Source organism: Pholis gunnellus, assembly GCF_910591455.1.
Source record: "Pholis gunnellus genome assembly, chromosome: 6".
In the NCBI taxonomy this organism is placed as follows: domain Eukaryota; kingdom Metazoa; phylum Chordata; class Actinopteri; order Perciformes; family Pholidae; genus Pholis; species Pholis gunnellus.
The window spans coordinates 6,858,069-6,871,507 of NC_136532.1; the positions used below are offsets into that span (position 1 = coordinate 6,858,069).

At 46.1% G+C, this 13,439-nt stretch overlaps 1 protein-coding gene across 1 annotated transcript in view; it reads right to left on the reverse strand.

The window, feature by feature from the left end:
* Positions 1-13,439, reverse strand: part of sema6a (sema domain, transmembrane domain (TM), and cytoplasmic domain, (semaphorin) 6A) — a gene marked incomplete at both ends in the record, with an annotated part of 55,224 nt that overhangs the window by 21,020 nt on the left and 20,765 nt on the right. Inside the window, 8 exons of the mRNA XM_079161828.1 lie at positions 110-187; positions 283-423; positions 2,113-2,286; positions 4,685-4,840; positions 6,783-6,914; positions 8,614-8,831; positions 11,641-11,729; positions 12,300-12,419. Of these exons, the coding sequence (XP_079017954.1) occupies positions 110-187; positions 283-423; positions 2,113-2,286; positions 4,685-4,840; positions 6,783-6,914; positions 8,614-8,831; positions 11,641-11,729; positions 12,300-12,419 (1,108 nt within the window). The remainder of the gene's footprint in view (positions 1-109; positions 188-282; positions 424-2,112; positions 2,287-4,684; positions 4,841-6,782; positions 6,915-8,613; positions 8,832-11,640; positions 11,730-12,299; positions 12,420-13,439) is intronic.

Below are 13,439 nucleotides of genomic sequence, written 5' to 3' on the forward strand. Positions count from 1 at the left end.
AAACAAATCATTCAGCGCATTTTATTATTCGCACCTGTGCTTTGTGAACGTGTCTCTGCCCATTAAAAAAAGATGATACAGTGAATGCATTAACTAACATGTTACTTACTTTGTGTTACCAACCACCTGTTTGCAGGCTCCTTCTGACACCCAACCACAGTACGGGTCTCTGGCGGCTATACAAGACCTAGGTGAGACACACGGACACACAATCAGCCCCTCATCATATTGTAAACTGGAGTTTGTTGAAAGAACGCTTTCATGTGCAAACACCAAACTCACTTCTTGCATCTCCCGTGTCTTTCACAGCGAGACAGCGGCACCTTAACCACACAGGAGGTGAAAGCGACCCACAAAGCGTGACTCTTGCTGTCGATCTGCATGCCGACAATGCGCTTGTCCTCCACGCCGTCTATGCTGCACCTAGGAGACGGAGGAGAGGATGGAACATGGGTTATTCTGGCTTTCCTTCAACTGTCTGGTTATTTAAAAACTAGGCAAGGAGAGATGTGTAATTCCATAGAATGAGATTTAACAGTTCATTTAAAGAGATAAAAAAAAGAGAGGAAGATTAAGATGCGGCAGAAAGACAAACCGCGAGGTCAGGGAGAACAGAGATAAAGCTGGACTCCAGAACACAGGGGTCAGCAACAGAGTGGGAGATAAAGAGAGATAAAGAAAAGGGTGATACAGATTCAAAGGATAAACAGACAGATGGGCACAGTGAGCAGTCAGCGATAACACTGCACTTAACTGTAAAACCCACTAACACAACCCCTCCCTCTCCCCACTCCACCATTCCTCCATCCCTGCCAGTCTTCTTTTGTCTGCTCGCCCCCTTAGGAGCACACACTCTAATCCCTCTGGGCGTGTCGAGCTTTCCATCCCTTCTCTCCATCCACTCCCTCTCTCCATCCCGCCATCCAGCTCCTGGGATTTAATCTCCCCTTCGTCGTGCTCTCGTCCCGCATTAACGCTCTCAATTAGAGCTTTAGAGTCCATCTACACTGGGTAATGCACGACAATCGGGCCAGGCAGGCAGGCGGGCAAAGTCACTTACTGTATGCGACTAAAGCCAGATGGCTGGTGGCCGACGGACGCTCGGCCCCGGCTACACAGACAGAAGAGGAGACACAGGGAGGAGGCAGGAAAGGAGACACAGCTGCGGGAGAGGAGAGAGGGCAGGGCCTGCCCTTTATCCCCTCCGTACGGCTCATCACATGGCCGCAGCATGTCGGGTAACAAACAGTGGTAACCTTGAAAGCCCTCCCGTCAAGTCCTCGCTCTCCTTCCCCTCTTCTCCTTCTCCTCGGCTGTCTAACACAATAACGGATCCTCCGCTGCGCTTCTTTCAATCTCTCCTCTCCCGGGCCTCTCTCCCCTGCTCTTTTCTCCCCTCCTCCGCTTGTGCCGCCACTTGTTCCCCCTTCATCCATTACCCCTCAACTAAATATTTGCTTTGGCAAGGGTCACGCTGCGCCTGATTTTACCCTTATTCGCTTCTACCTCAAGTACACGACAATGCTTAACTCGCTCACCCCAGCGGGCCCAGCTTGCACACGCTCCTCGACTAGCTTGCCGTCCGTGTACATGCACCTACAGCAGCGTAACGTTTTAGCAAGAGATTCGAGGCTGGCTCTGAAGACAAACACAGACCTCGGTGTGTGTGTGTGTGTGTGTGTGTGTGTGTGTGTGTGTGTGTGTTGGCTCGTTTCCTTTAATCAGCCAAACGTTTTGGAGGAGCTGGGCTCCGCTGAGGTCGGGAACCACAGCGCTGCGTTATCCAGGGCCTTAGGGTCTACGTCTTTAATTTAGTCGCTGTGGTCGGGCAGAGTGTAACCTGATAAAACTCTTTTAAATGATAGAGTAGCCATCTGGCTGGCTGGCCTCACTACATAGCCTGGGTCGGGGGAGCTGACTGGTACTGATGGAGCTGGTGGGTTGGTGGCTTTGGCCGAGTCTCGAGATGGTTGGAAACAAAATCACACACTCGAAAACACACACATATGCAATAGCCAGCCTTCCTTTGTTTGTAGCAACAGTATCCATGTGTTCCCTCTATTTATATCCACACACACACACACACACACACGTAGACCCAGGGCGACGTACTTGTCCGGGTTGTAGACGTTGAGCTCCTCCAGAAACACGCTGTCGTTTAGGAAGCCGCTGTCCATGTTGGCCAGGAACTTGACGATGATGCCTTTCTCAGATCCCAGGAAGACCACCGTCTGGTTCCTATGGGGGCCCGCTTCATTGTCCACCACGATGCGTGTCAGACGATACCTGAGAGAAGCAACACCAAGCAATCAGCCAACCGATCAGTCAGTTGATGAAGAACACCAGTCGGGATTGAATGTTCATGTTTAAAACGGCTCTTTCTTCTGGACCACATTCAGCACTGAATTAGCATTCTTAAAAATAAAACATACTTGCGACTAAAATAAAAAATAAAAATAAAAACACCTAAAAATATGCCCAAATAATAATGATATAATCAATCAATCAATTGATCTGCCTTCCGTCATTCACGACAGACGTCTGAAAGAGAATAAGGAGCAGCGGGAGATTACAAAGCCTTAATAATCTTATTAATTGATTTTTGTTTCAATAGAAACTCAATCACGCTGCCAGAGGGCATGTCAGGTCGTTCCTAACAGCGACAGATGTGAGCTCTACTTTGTGACAGCTGGTGATCAGAACCAGGTGGATTAAAAACTCAATTTTCATTTCATCATTCTTAAAAAAATGTAATAAATAACATACCAAGCAGATTCAAGTTAGCAAATTAGACACCTGCCAGTCAGCGTGTTCTGGATCGGAGCCCTGTTGCGCTCGTGGGTGTTATTTGTGATCAGATAACAAGAACAGGTTTCAAGAAACACCTCTTGAGGCTATTTCCTTTTTACCATTGATTTTATTGCATCCCAGATGCCGACATCTATCCCTCAACTAGTGTCTAGTATCTGCAGATAAGTGTGTTTCATGCAAATGCATATGTTGGTGATTTTTTTAACTGAAGGAGATGGGATTTAAAGATTAAAGAGGAGAGCTTATCGGGAAATCTAGGAAGGTTCACTTTCACCCTCGTTAACTGTTTACTGACTGTTCTCTTTGTGAAAAGGTCCAGAATTTGTTTTTGGATGCGATGAGTGTAAATTGAACCTCACTGAGCCCATTAAAACAACACAGCACAACCTCTTATCCCTTCTACCCTTTGGTTTTTTTCTTGAAATATCCCTTAAAACGCTCCGTGGGACACCGGCCTCATCTAATCAAAAATAACAGTAATCTGAAGGTCTGTTGTGGTCTGGATCTATTCAAGCATAACAGAAGCTCCAAGGACTGTGTCAATGGGATTTGATCTCAGCGAAATAATACAATCTCAAGGACTAAGACATTCACCGTCGCTCCTATTCAGGATAATAAAAATCTCAAGAGTGCCCCCCCCCCCCTCCAGTTGATTCACTGTGCCCAGCCAGCTGAGGCCTCCACCGCAGCAACAGCAAGTCTCAGGACAGACAAGCTTTTTTTAAATTTGCAGCGAGAGCTCTTGCCGGATATTGGGGTGTCCTCTACGGGGCGTAACAAGGTTTAAAACCATTTTACTGATTTTGTTTCCAGTTGACTTCAGCTCAAGAATGGTATTAAAGTACGTCGAGACCGTGACAGATAAACATCGTAAAAAGGCCCCACTCCTCTTCATGATGCTTCTTGAGCTTACATAAGGCTTTTAACTCCTGCCTCTGACTGGCACGCGAGGCTCTGCTCGCTGCGGTGTCATCGCAAATCAAATGAAATGGTCCGACTGCTGATTATGTAAAGACAGATACAACGTGTTATTCATAATACGGTTGTATGATACGGCGCACTAATGAACAGTGAGAGTTGTAGGGGATAACCTTGATGAAAGCCGCTCGTATTCTGCCTACCGCCAGCTCGGTATGTAGGTCAGACCTCAGCGAAGCAGCAAGCAAGATGTGATACGATGCAAATCATTTGTAAAAAAACTGTGAAGAATTCTTCATGTAGCTCGTTTTTTAAAGTGATGCTGCTGCCGCTGAGGCCTGTCAAGGGTCTGGCAAGCAATCCTGACCTTACATCTTAAGCAGCTGCGATTCAGAAGCAGGACCAAATTAAAAGCTAGAATCCTGTTTTTTTTTTTTTACTTTCCCCAAATGCTGTCAGCTAGTTCCGCCTTGCCGATGGGATTGGGGTGCGCTGTCGTATCCCCCCCCCCAAGAGGCTGGCTGAAATGTCTCTGTGTAGTGTAGCTGTAAAAGCCAGACAGACCTTTATGATCAAACGGCATCAGCTTTTGGGGAAATGGGCCCAACTCCAGAAACTCCGTAGAAGAATCAACCACAAACAAAAAAACTTTTTACTCCAGTAGTCTCTCTTTGAAAGATCCTCAGAGGATTCAAACAGACAATTTGCACGAGATCATCCTCTTAATAAGGGCTTAGAATGGACTTGAAACTAAAACACCAACATCTATGAGAACTCAAATTGTTTACTCTGTCATCACCACACGGCCACTCTGGGAGAGAGATAGTAAAGTGTAGATCAGAGTTTCCTCTGCTACAGAGAAAATAGGTCAGCGGCTGGTGTGTGTTGTGCCACTGTGTTTTAATGAGAGTAATTCTTGTCCTGGGCTGAAGCCTTTGGAGTGTGTGATACTTACCGGACCATAGTCTTGAGGAACCAGGGCCTGTTGGCGATGGAGGGCACTGCCTCGTCCATCAGTGGATGCATCTTGATGAAGTTGAGCGTGTCGTCAGGGAACTCATTGGATACCTTGTACCTCTCCATGGACGGGGTGCCGGCGCAATTGCCAGGCCTACGGAGGGAGAGGAGGGAGAGGAAGGGGGATGAAGGGGGTAAGTAAGTAAAAAACGTTTCGATGGGGCTGCCATTGGCCGTCTATTTCTTCCTCTTCCCTTTCCGCAGTCTGCGCTATCTATTTTGCAATTGCACCGTCGCCGCATCCCGTGCTTGGCGCCGACCAAGACGGTTGTGAAATACCACAGCGGAATGCTAATGTGTTGAGCCAGACCTTTCTTTTGATTGAGCAATTCTTCACGGCCAGAGCTCCAATAGCTGACAGAAAGTTCTGCTTCCATAAAATCAAAGGAGAGCGCAGCCATAAATGACTAAACTCTCAAGCCGAGCGGCTCTGGTCAAGGCAAAGGTGAGGACACAACATGTCTTTTTTTCCCCTGGACTTGCAGTAAAGCACCGAGACGTTCAATCTATCTGATCCCTTTACAGGGAGTTGGTGAGCTGCTTGTAAAGAAGAAGCAGCTTTTGATAGCATATCCCCTTTGTAGGCATCTCACCTCCGAGAGCTTGTAAAACCCCTTTACTGCGTGGTCTTTGATACCCTGCCACACCACGTAATATTAGCCAGCTGGCCCCTGAACGTCTGACACTGTCAACATGTCAAGGACCAAACCCAAAATATATATGCGTGTGTGTGTGTACTCAAGAGAAATGCATTTCTTCGTCTGCCAATGAAAATCAATCAACGTTTTTTAAAGTAGTATTGTGTAGACATGAGTGTAAAGGGAATCCAGTAATAAAGAAAAATCCTTCAGCCGTTCTGTGCATTCCTATATCTCTATCATGTCTATAGAGGGGAAAGGACAGCGTTCCAAAGAAACATTTTGTTTTAATTCCTCAAACAAACAAAGCGATGAGTTCAAGCCAGCTGACTCTAATGTTAAATTAACCTCAGAAATATATATTTTGTTGAATGAAGGAAAAGCAGAAAAATGTTGTCACTGTAAAAAAAAGAAAGAAATGACAGTACTATGAGATCTTCTTTGCTGCAGCTACATTTATGTCAACGGACATATGGTGAGCCGAATGGAAGCAGACATCTCTTAAATACGGAAAAAATCTGTAAATGATTCAGCATGAGGGTGTAACACATGGGAGAGCAGTCTGCTGCGGGGCCGGACCTAGGTGGCATTGTCACAACTCTCCGTCTGTTTGCCTGCAGATAAAAAGGTCCGAACGCACCAGCAGATGAGAGATGAAATTCATCGCATCAATCGCCGCGGGAACAACAACTTCGGCGACGTTATCGCATCCACGCGACGTTCTGGCCTTGTTGAACATAAACAGGTAATTACATGTGCACTCACAGAGAGTACAGCACGTGCTCTCTTTTGGTGGGGAACCGCCTCCTCAGCCATATGGGAACACACACACACACACACATGGGGTAGCAACAATTATCGTGGCCCAGATCTTTGTAGTAAATCAGTTTTTTTTCTTGTGGAGGATAGAAGAGCAGCTCTTAGCGCGCTAATTAGCAAGCAATAGATGGGAGATTGATCAGGCTGGTGCATTTGTGGAATTAGCCAGCCATCTGTAAAATGATCTCATGCTTCATTTGTTGATACCGAGCCCTTCTTTGATGCAGCTGCGTGTGGGGGAGAGGTGAGGTAATGGGATGTGGGGGGGGGGGGGGGGGGGCAACTGTGAAGAAAGAGGTGGTATCTGTGTGCATACAGTGCGCGGGGTGTGACACAGGATGTGTAATCCCTCAGTGAAAAAGGGACGTATTGATAAATGACGCAACGCGAGCTAAAAATGCGGCGATATTAACACATCGCGATTCAACAAGTCTTATGCAATGACAAGGCGGACCATACATCTTGACCATACAGAAGAAAGAGAGGAAGAGAGAGAGACACTGTGTGACTTAAGCACGTGCAAATCCTGTGTGTGCGTTTGCGTTCATGTGTGCTGTGGTTAATTAACTGCTGCTGTACCTTGGCTTGGGAACCTTGTCTTCAGGAAAAGGCGTCCAGGTGGAGTCTTGGGATTTCTGCTCTTTGAAACGCCCTGTGAACGTGTTGGCCACCTCCGCCATGTCATAGGCGCACACCGCCGAGCCTGGAATACTGCCACGACACACACACACAACACACACACACACACACACACACACACAGACAGACAAAAGCTCACATAAACGGTCCTCTCATCTGAACAAATCAAAGAAACACCTGGCCAAGTTTGGACTATCACCAAGTGACAGAAACGAGGATTTACAACCCGTCTCTCAGAGGGGTTAAATCCCTCGAGGACGGCTCGTTATAGCTGTTGTTTGTTCACGCCGGGTGATATGGTCAAGTTTGCTGTGTTGTTGAGGTTTTCGCCGGATAAATAAAAGTTCTTTATCCTCACTTCCCTCACTCATTCACAAAGCAATGCAGTTTTTTTTCTCAATTTCTTTTAAAAGCATTGATTCATGGTGATAATTATAGCAGAAGTTATTCCTATTGATTGCAGTGTCAAGGCCATTACATCAGTGCATACACTGTAGTGTTGTTGCATAGTCTGTGAGCTACAGTGTCTCTGCCTGCCGAGCCTCATGAGGACACACATTCCCTAACCCGTCCCTCCAAGACTGGGTTTCCCCAAAAGCCTCGAGGCATCACAGTTCATCACAAGTCCAGTGTTGGGCAAGAACTACAGACAACAGCTTATCTTTTTCATTGCCTTTCATTTCAGGGGGGGAAAAGCACCCATCTTGTGTTAGCAGCGGAGCCATCGGCTTCTTTCCATCCAAGTGGAATCAACGCATAACACACTGCTGACTCACTTCTCTACATTTTTCGTGCATCTGCTCTCATAAATTAGAATTGGAACTAGGGGATTGTTTATTCTTTTAAAATAGAAATCTCTCTCAGCCGTCTGCATTTTTTTCTGTCTGTCGCATTGTGGGTTAAACTCACGGAGACATCGGGGAGACGGAGTGCACAAGGGCGGTATTATAGAGAGTAAGGTCAGACAGTTGTTAATTCTTGGCTTAGCTGCTATATGACAGTAATTGAAAGTTGGACAGTCACGTGTCTGTTTGCATCGGGCTGCTACCGAGGCGGATTGATGGTGAGCGAGTGACACACAGACGATGCGACGGCACAAACCCCTGAGCGTCGCCCTCGGTTCTGAATGTCCTCCCTCTAATTTCACCCCCCCCCCCCCGACTATGAAATGGAAAATTAATGCCAGGATCAAAACTGGCGCTTATAGAAATGTTCAGAGGCAGTGCTTCATTGGGTTTTGATGGCCATTAACCATGCTCAATTGCATCGTCACAAGCAATTGTCTTATCGGCTAAATAGCAGCCATAAAATGGAAAAAATTACAATATGTGCGAGCTATCAGCCGAGCTCTGTGGCTTTGTGGTAATTTTCAATTTAGATAACAACTCCCCCTGCCTATGAATATGAAAGCAGCTCTGCATGTGGACTGTCAAAAGGGGGAAATAAGATGAAACACCTGCATGTTTGGACAGGACATGTAAAAGTTGCCCCGGCGGTCTCAGGAATTACTTGTTGGCATGATGCACAGCATGAGCCACACGCTACTGATAAAGGTCAGACTGTCATAATGTTGATGAATTGAGGGCATTTTTAAAAGGCCCTTCAAAGCAGGAAAGATGATCGAGCTAATAAATGGGAAGTGCAAACCAGTTGATGACAACGCGTGAACTCATGTGAGACCAGAGGAAATGAGGATAGCCGAATAAAACAACCTCAACGAATCACTTCATCTGCTGCTTCCCTCAAGCCTAGTAAAGGTTCCTCGGGGTACCTGTTGTAAGGTGTGGAGAAGGTCGCCATCACTACGTCCCTCCCGTTGACGTGGATGACGTCTGTCACGGCCTGCAGGATGTTGAAGTAGAAGTGGGAGTCTCCGGGGATGGAGCAGTTCAGGCGAGACTTGAGAAACGAGGTCCACTGCTTCTCCAGGACGCGGGGCGAGCCGCCTCGGTCGATCTTACAGACCCTGGCCACCCGAGGAAATACCACCTGACGGAGACAAACACACACACACACAGCTGTGCTCAGCGCCAACCGATGTTGCCTCAAGCGAGATACCGACGTTGCCTCAAGCGAGATTCACTTGAGGTAATTTAGTTATTTTATTACACTTAGCAACAAAAGTAAAACGTAAGAAAAACGGAGAAAGTTCCCCTTTTAAGGGCCAGGAGTTGGTTGAACAAAACTGTAACCAAAGAAGACATTTCATCTTTTTGGATATAAAATACTAAATAGGAAGTGGATGAAACTGCGGCAACGTGAGCAAACTGTTGTACCGCCAATCACTGTTGCTCCTAAAGTAGCATTGCTTTGGTAAAGACGGCGTCTGAGCAAGCCGACCGGCGTTACCACGGTTCTGAAAATGGAGCAGTGAGCAGAGAGGTATTCAGTCGGTTCAAAAACATTTCCAGGACAACTGGTTAAACTCCTACCTATAATGGAGATCACTGATATGACCAAAAGCTCAATAACAGCCAATAGAAGGATTTGGTGGTGAGATTGTTTTCTCAACTGCTGTTTTCAAAGTCAAGAATGGACTTTGAACATCAGAGGATACAAAACTTTTTCGTTTGATTCCCGGCAGAACACACTACAGGCCCTTTCTGGTCGTTTGAATGACAGAAATCCTTGGGAGACACCGCAGTGTCTTAATCCAACATTTCATCACTTTACAGCAAATTAAAGACACAGAAGAGTACATTTGTGTGTGTGATATGCTGTTAAAGAGTCAGCACCTGGCAACAGAAAATGAAAAGTGCACGCCTTCAAATAGGAGCCGGTGCTGTAATTACATCTCTGCCGTAAGATCACACAGTCAGTATTGTAATTAGTTGTTGTCACACTATACTTAACAGCAATAAATCTAACTCTGACCTGAAATAGTGCCCTAGAGTAAACAGTGTGAATGGGAGCGAACATGCATTTAAACCAGATCTCTACACACACACACACACACACAGGCGACTGCAGACAACCACACATAAACACACGCTCACCCATGCGTGCATTACGACCGATGCAAGAGTGCATGCAGAAAAAGCAGAGAAAACACACACACACTGCCTACATGGGTCTGTTTACTGTGAGATTATAGAGCTTTTAGAATGACAGAAAACGTTTTACACAGAGCAGGGGAGCCTGTCGAGTTGAATGTGGAATTACGTTAGTTTTACTGTATACCAGGGATGTGACGAAGTTTAGTAGTCGATACCATCTGCGTACCATGGTTAAAAACTAAAACAGCAGATCCCATGTACTTCAACATACCCTTTAGTATGGTTTGTATTCTAGTTTTTGTAGCGGTAAAACAGCCCATAATTAACTCTCTAATATCTATTTTATATGGTTGGGAAAACATCAATAGTTAGAAGTTTCTCGCCAAAAATCACATTTTACAAGATTGCATTTGAACACATCATGACAGCGTTATAATTTGCCTTGGACCAATTCAAATTTTTAGTGACTGGAGCCTGAACGCATCACAATATAAATCAATGGCACTTCCCGTTAATGTTAGCTGGTAGCGGCACAGTAGCTAACGGCTAATGTTTACAACAAGGATTTGCTGTTCACCATGTAGCATTGTCAGGGTAAAAGAACAGGGTGCGTACCCTGAACGCGTCAATGGTGAGTTTACTGCGTCCAAAACACATTTTCATCAAGGCTCGTCGAGTACCGTCACGTTTTCAGAATTTCGGCATCCGCTTGATACCGAAATATCGCTTCTTGTAACATCTCGTGTACACCATTTCAGTTTCTCACACTTCTTCTCGCTGTGTGTTACCGGCACACATACACTCACGAACGAGCACAGAACAAATACCTCAGCCAAGGCTTGCTAATTCACTCGTGTAACGAAATATTTATTACTGATAGCAATTTAACAATCCAACATTAAAACTAAAGCGAACACAAACCCGCCACAGCAGATTGATCAATTTGCCGTAAAGCACAAACGACGGCTCACATTGTCAGGCAAGGCCGATCTACTTTGTAATAATGAAGAGATATCATTCAGTGAATGTTAAATTGCTCTCTGCACCATCAGCTCTACCACCACATGCATAATTATACTGACATTGCTTTTCAAAACACCCAGCAGATTGAGAGGCCTGATCTGTATTCATGCCCTGTATAACACATGGCTGTCACTTCTGGCGGCGAATCCATTATTTCTCTGTTTCTCGTTACCTCCGCTCCGTTCCCGTCCCCTCTCTTTCTCACCCCTCTCTTGTGTGTTCCCTTTAATTTATTCTGAAGAATACATATCAAGTGATTCATTTCCATTTACGGATTATCTCATACCTGGTATCCAATTAAACTCTTTCAGGGCAGGGTCCAAAACTGAATTGAGAAGATTAATAGAAAAATGTCTGACTGCTACTGTAACACCTGAGGAAAGCCTGCTTCTTTCTCAACCTCTCCGTCTCGTTTCTCAGAGACACTTGGGTGAAATTCCTCTTGGGAAATGTCGAGACAATAGGTCAAACGGGAACGTTGCTGGAGGGACGTGGACGTGCAATTCAAGCGGTATATTTAGACTTCAAAATGGGATCTCCAGACGTCCACGGATTATTGTTTTCGGATCTATTTTAGGTCCTGCATCCTGCCCAGTGTTTATCTGTTACTGAAAAAAAAATGTTTGGCCACTTTACAGCTCCTGAAAGCTTTCCTCCAGTTATGTGATACACCCATATCCTGTTAGTTTCCTCAGGCACTTCCTGATTCTCCCGGTAAATAGGAAGTCACCTCTGATTACGGTTCAAACAATAGCGGGAGAATAGGGCAGGGTGCTTACCTTCCCCATTGTATTGTACTCCATAGCAATTTCCCGAAAGAAGAAGTAGATGAAGTCCCCGTAATCGACTGCCTTGACAAAGTAGGGCTCTGCGGGAGGAGAAAAAAGGACAGAAAATATGAGTCAAAGTGACGTTTTTACCGTGACAAAACAGTTCTGACACCATATTTCACAGTAAACAGCCAGAGTATCTGTCAAATTATACAGAAAGGCACCGACTGTGCGCCATGAGTGCCTCAATCTATCATCCATCATATCAGCAAAACAATTTGCATGCAAGGAGAGAGGGATCTCTCTATTGAGTTCTGACAGGCTGGACTTGTGCTTGTTTCTCCCCGGGGCAGAGCAATTTACCGGCTACATCAACTCTACCGGGCCAGGTTGGCAAAATGACTGCGTCAAACAGAGCGTGCAGCATTAGCATAAGTGCTGCTGCTCTTCATGCATTCACACACAAATCATAAATCACAAATCATAAATCACAAATCACAAATCATAAATCACAAACGCACGGTCGAGCACGCAAACACAAGTTGTTTATTTCCAGCTTGTCAAGTCAGCTTGGTGCTTTCCAGCCACATAGACTTTGTTTGTGTGTGTGTGTGTGTGTGTGTGTGTGTGTGTGTGTGTGTGTGTGTGTGTGTGTGTGTCCCGCTCACCTTTCAGCCACTTGGAGTCGTGCTTGACAGTGCGCAGAGTCGGGCTGTCTCCTAGGCTACGATAGATGACCGAATCGATCGCAAGGAAGTCTGTCACGGTGGCCGAGTACAGCTTGCCGTCTGGAGAGGGAACGCAAAGACGGCAAAAAGAGCAATAAGAGTTAAAGGTGGAGATGGAGAGGGCAGAACAATGAAGAGAGAGCCATAAAGGAAGAGAACAACAAAAAAAAGAAAAAGGTGAAGGGAATATAAAGAAAAACACATAAACCCACTCAAGAGATTCCTGCTCTCTGCGGCTGGATACACAAACACGTTACAGATGGCTCAGACCTGGAGAGTGACTGAACCACACAAAGCGAGGAGGCTCCCTGATGGACAACAAACAGGGCTGTGCACATACTCAAGCATGTTGCACATTTGTAATTGCTCGCTCTATCGCAAACACACTTCCAAAGCTCAAACAAACACTGGCGCCCTGCGTTAACACACACACACGCGCACACAGAACGACACACAGGCGTGCGCGTACGTGCACGCCAACATGCTCCACAAACACAATCCGCCACCAGCATGACCTCAGCCTGCCTCGGCTTTAACCACAGTGGAAACTCAAACTACATAATTGAAAGGATGGCAGTCAGAGGAACCCTCTTGATTACTCAGTGCTTCCAGCTCCCTCCAAGCAGCTCTGCTACACATTAACCGGTCAAGCTAGGCGTTGTCATTCCTCCTCGGCTCGGGGGGGACGGCTCATCAATACCGCCATAAATCAGTGCGCAGCAAAGGCGAACGGGGACCGGGATGTCTTCAGCAGCCAGCGGGTACTGGTGCCTCAGAACAATCTCACCCCAGCCAACGGAAAGCTGACTCATTCTGGTCCCATCAGCTTGCGACTTGTTTTTGAGCTTGTGCATTTCGAGAGAAAGCGAACGGGAGATGAAGAGGACGACAGCGGAAGCTAGAGAAAGCACTTTCGGTGTGTTTCTAAGAGGGTTCTACAAAGCAAGAGAAATTCCTGACGCTGAGCAAACGCGGCCTCCAGTTTGTTGATTTGCTCGGGCGCATGTAACACAGATTGGCTTTCATTCTTGACATGTTGTCAGGGTATCGCCGTAAGAAAGACACCGCGAGGTATTAGGA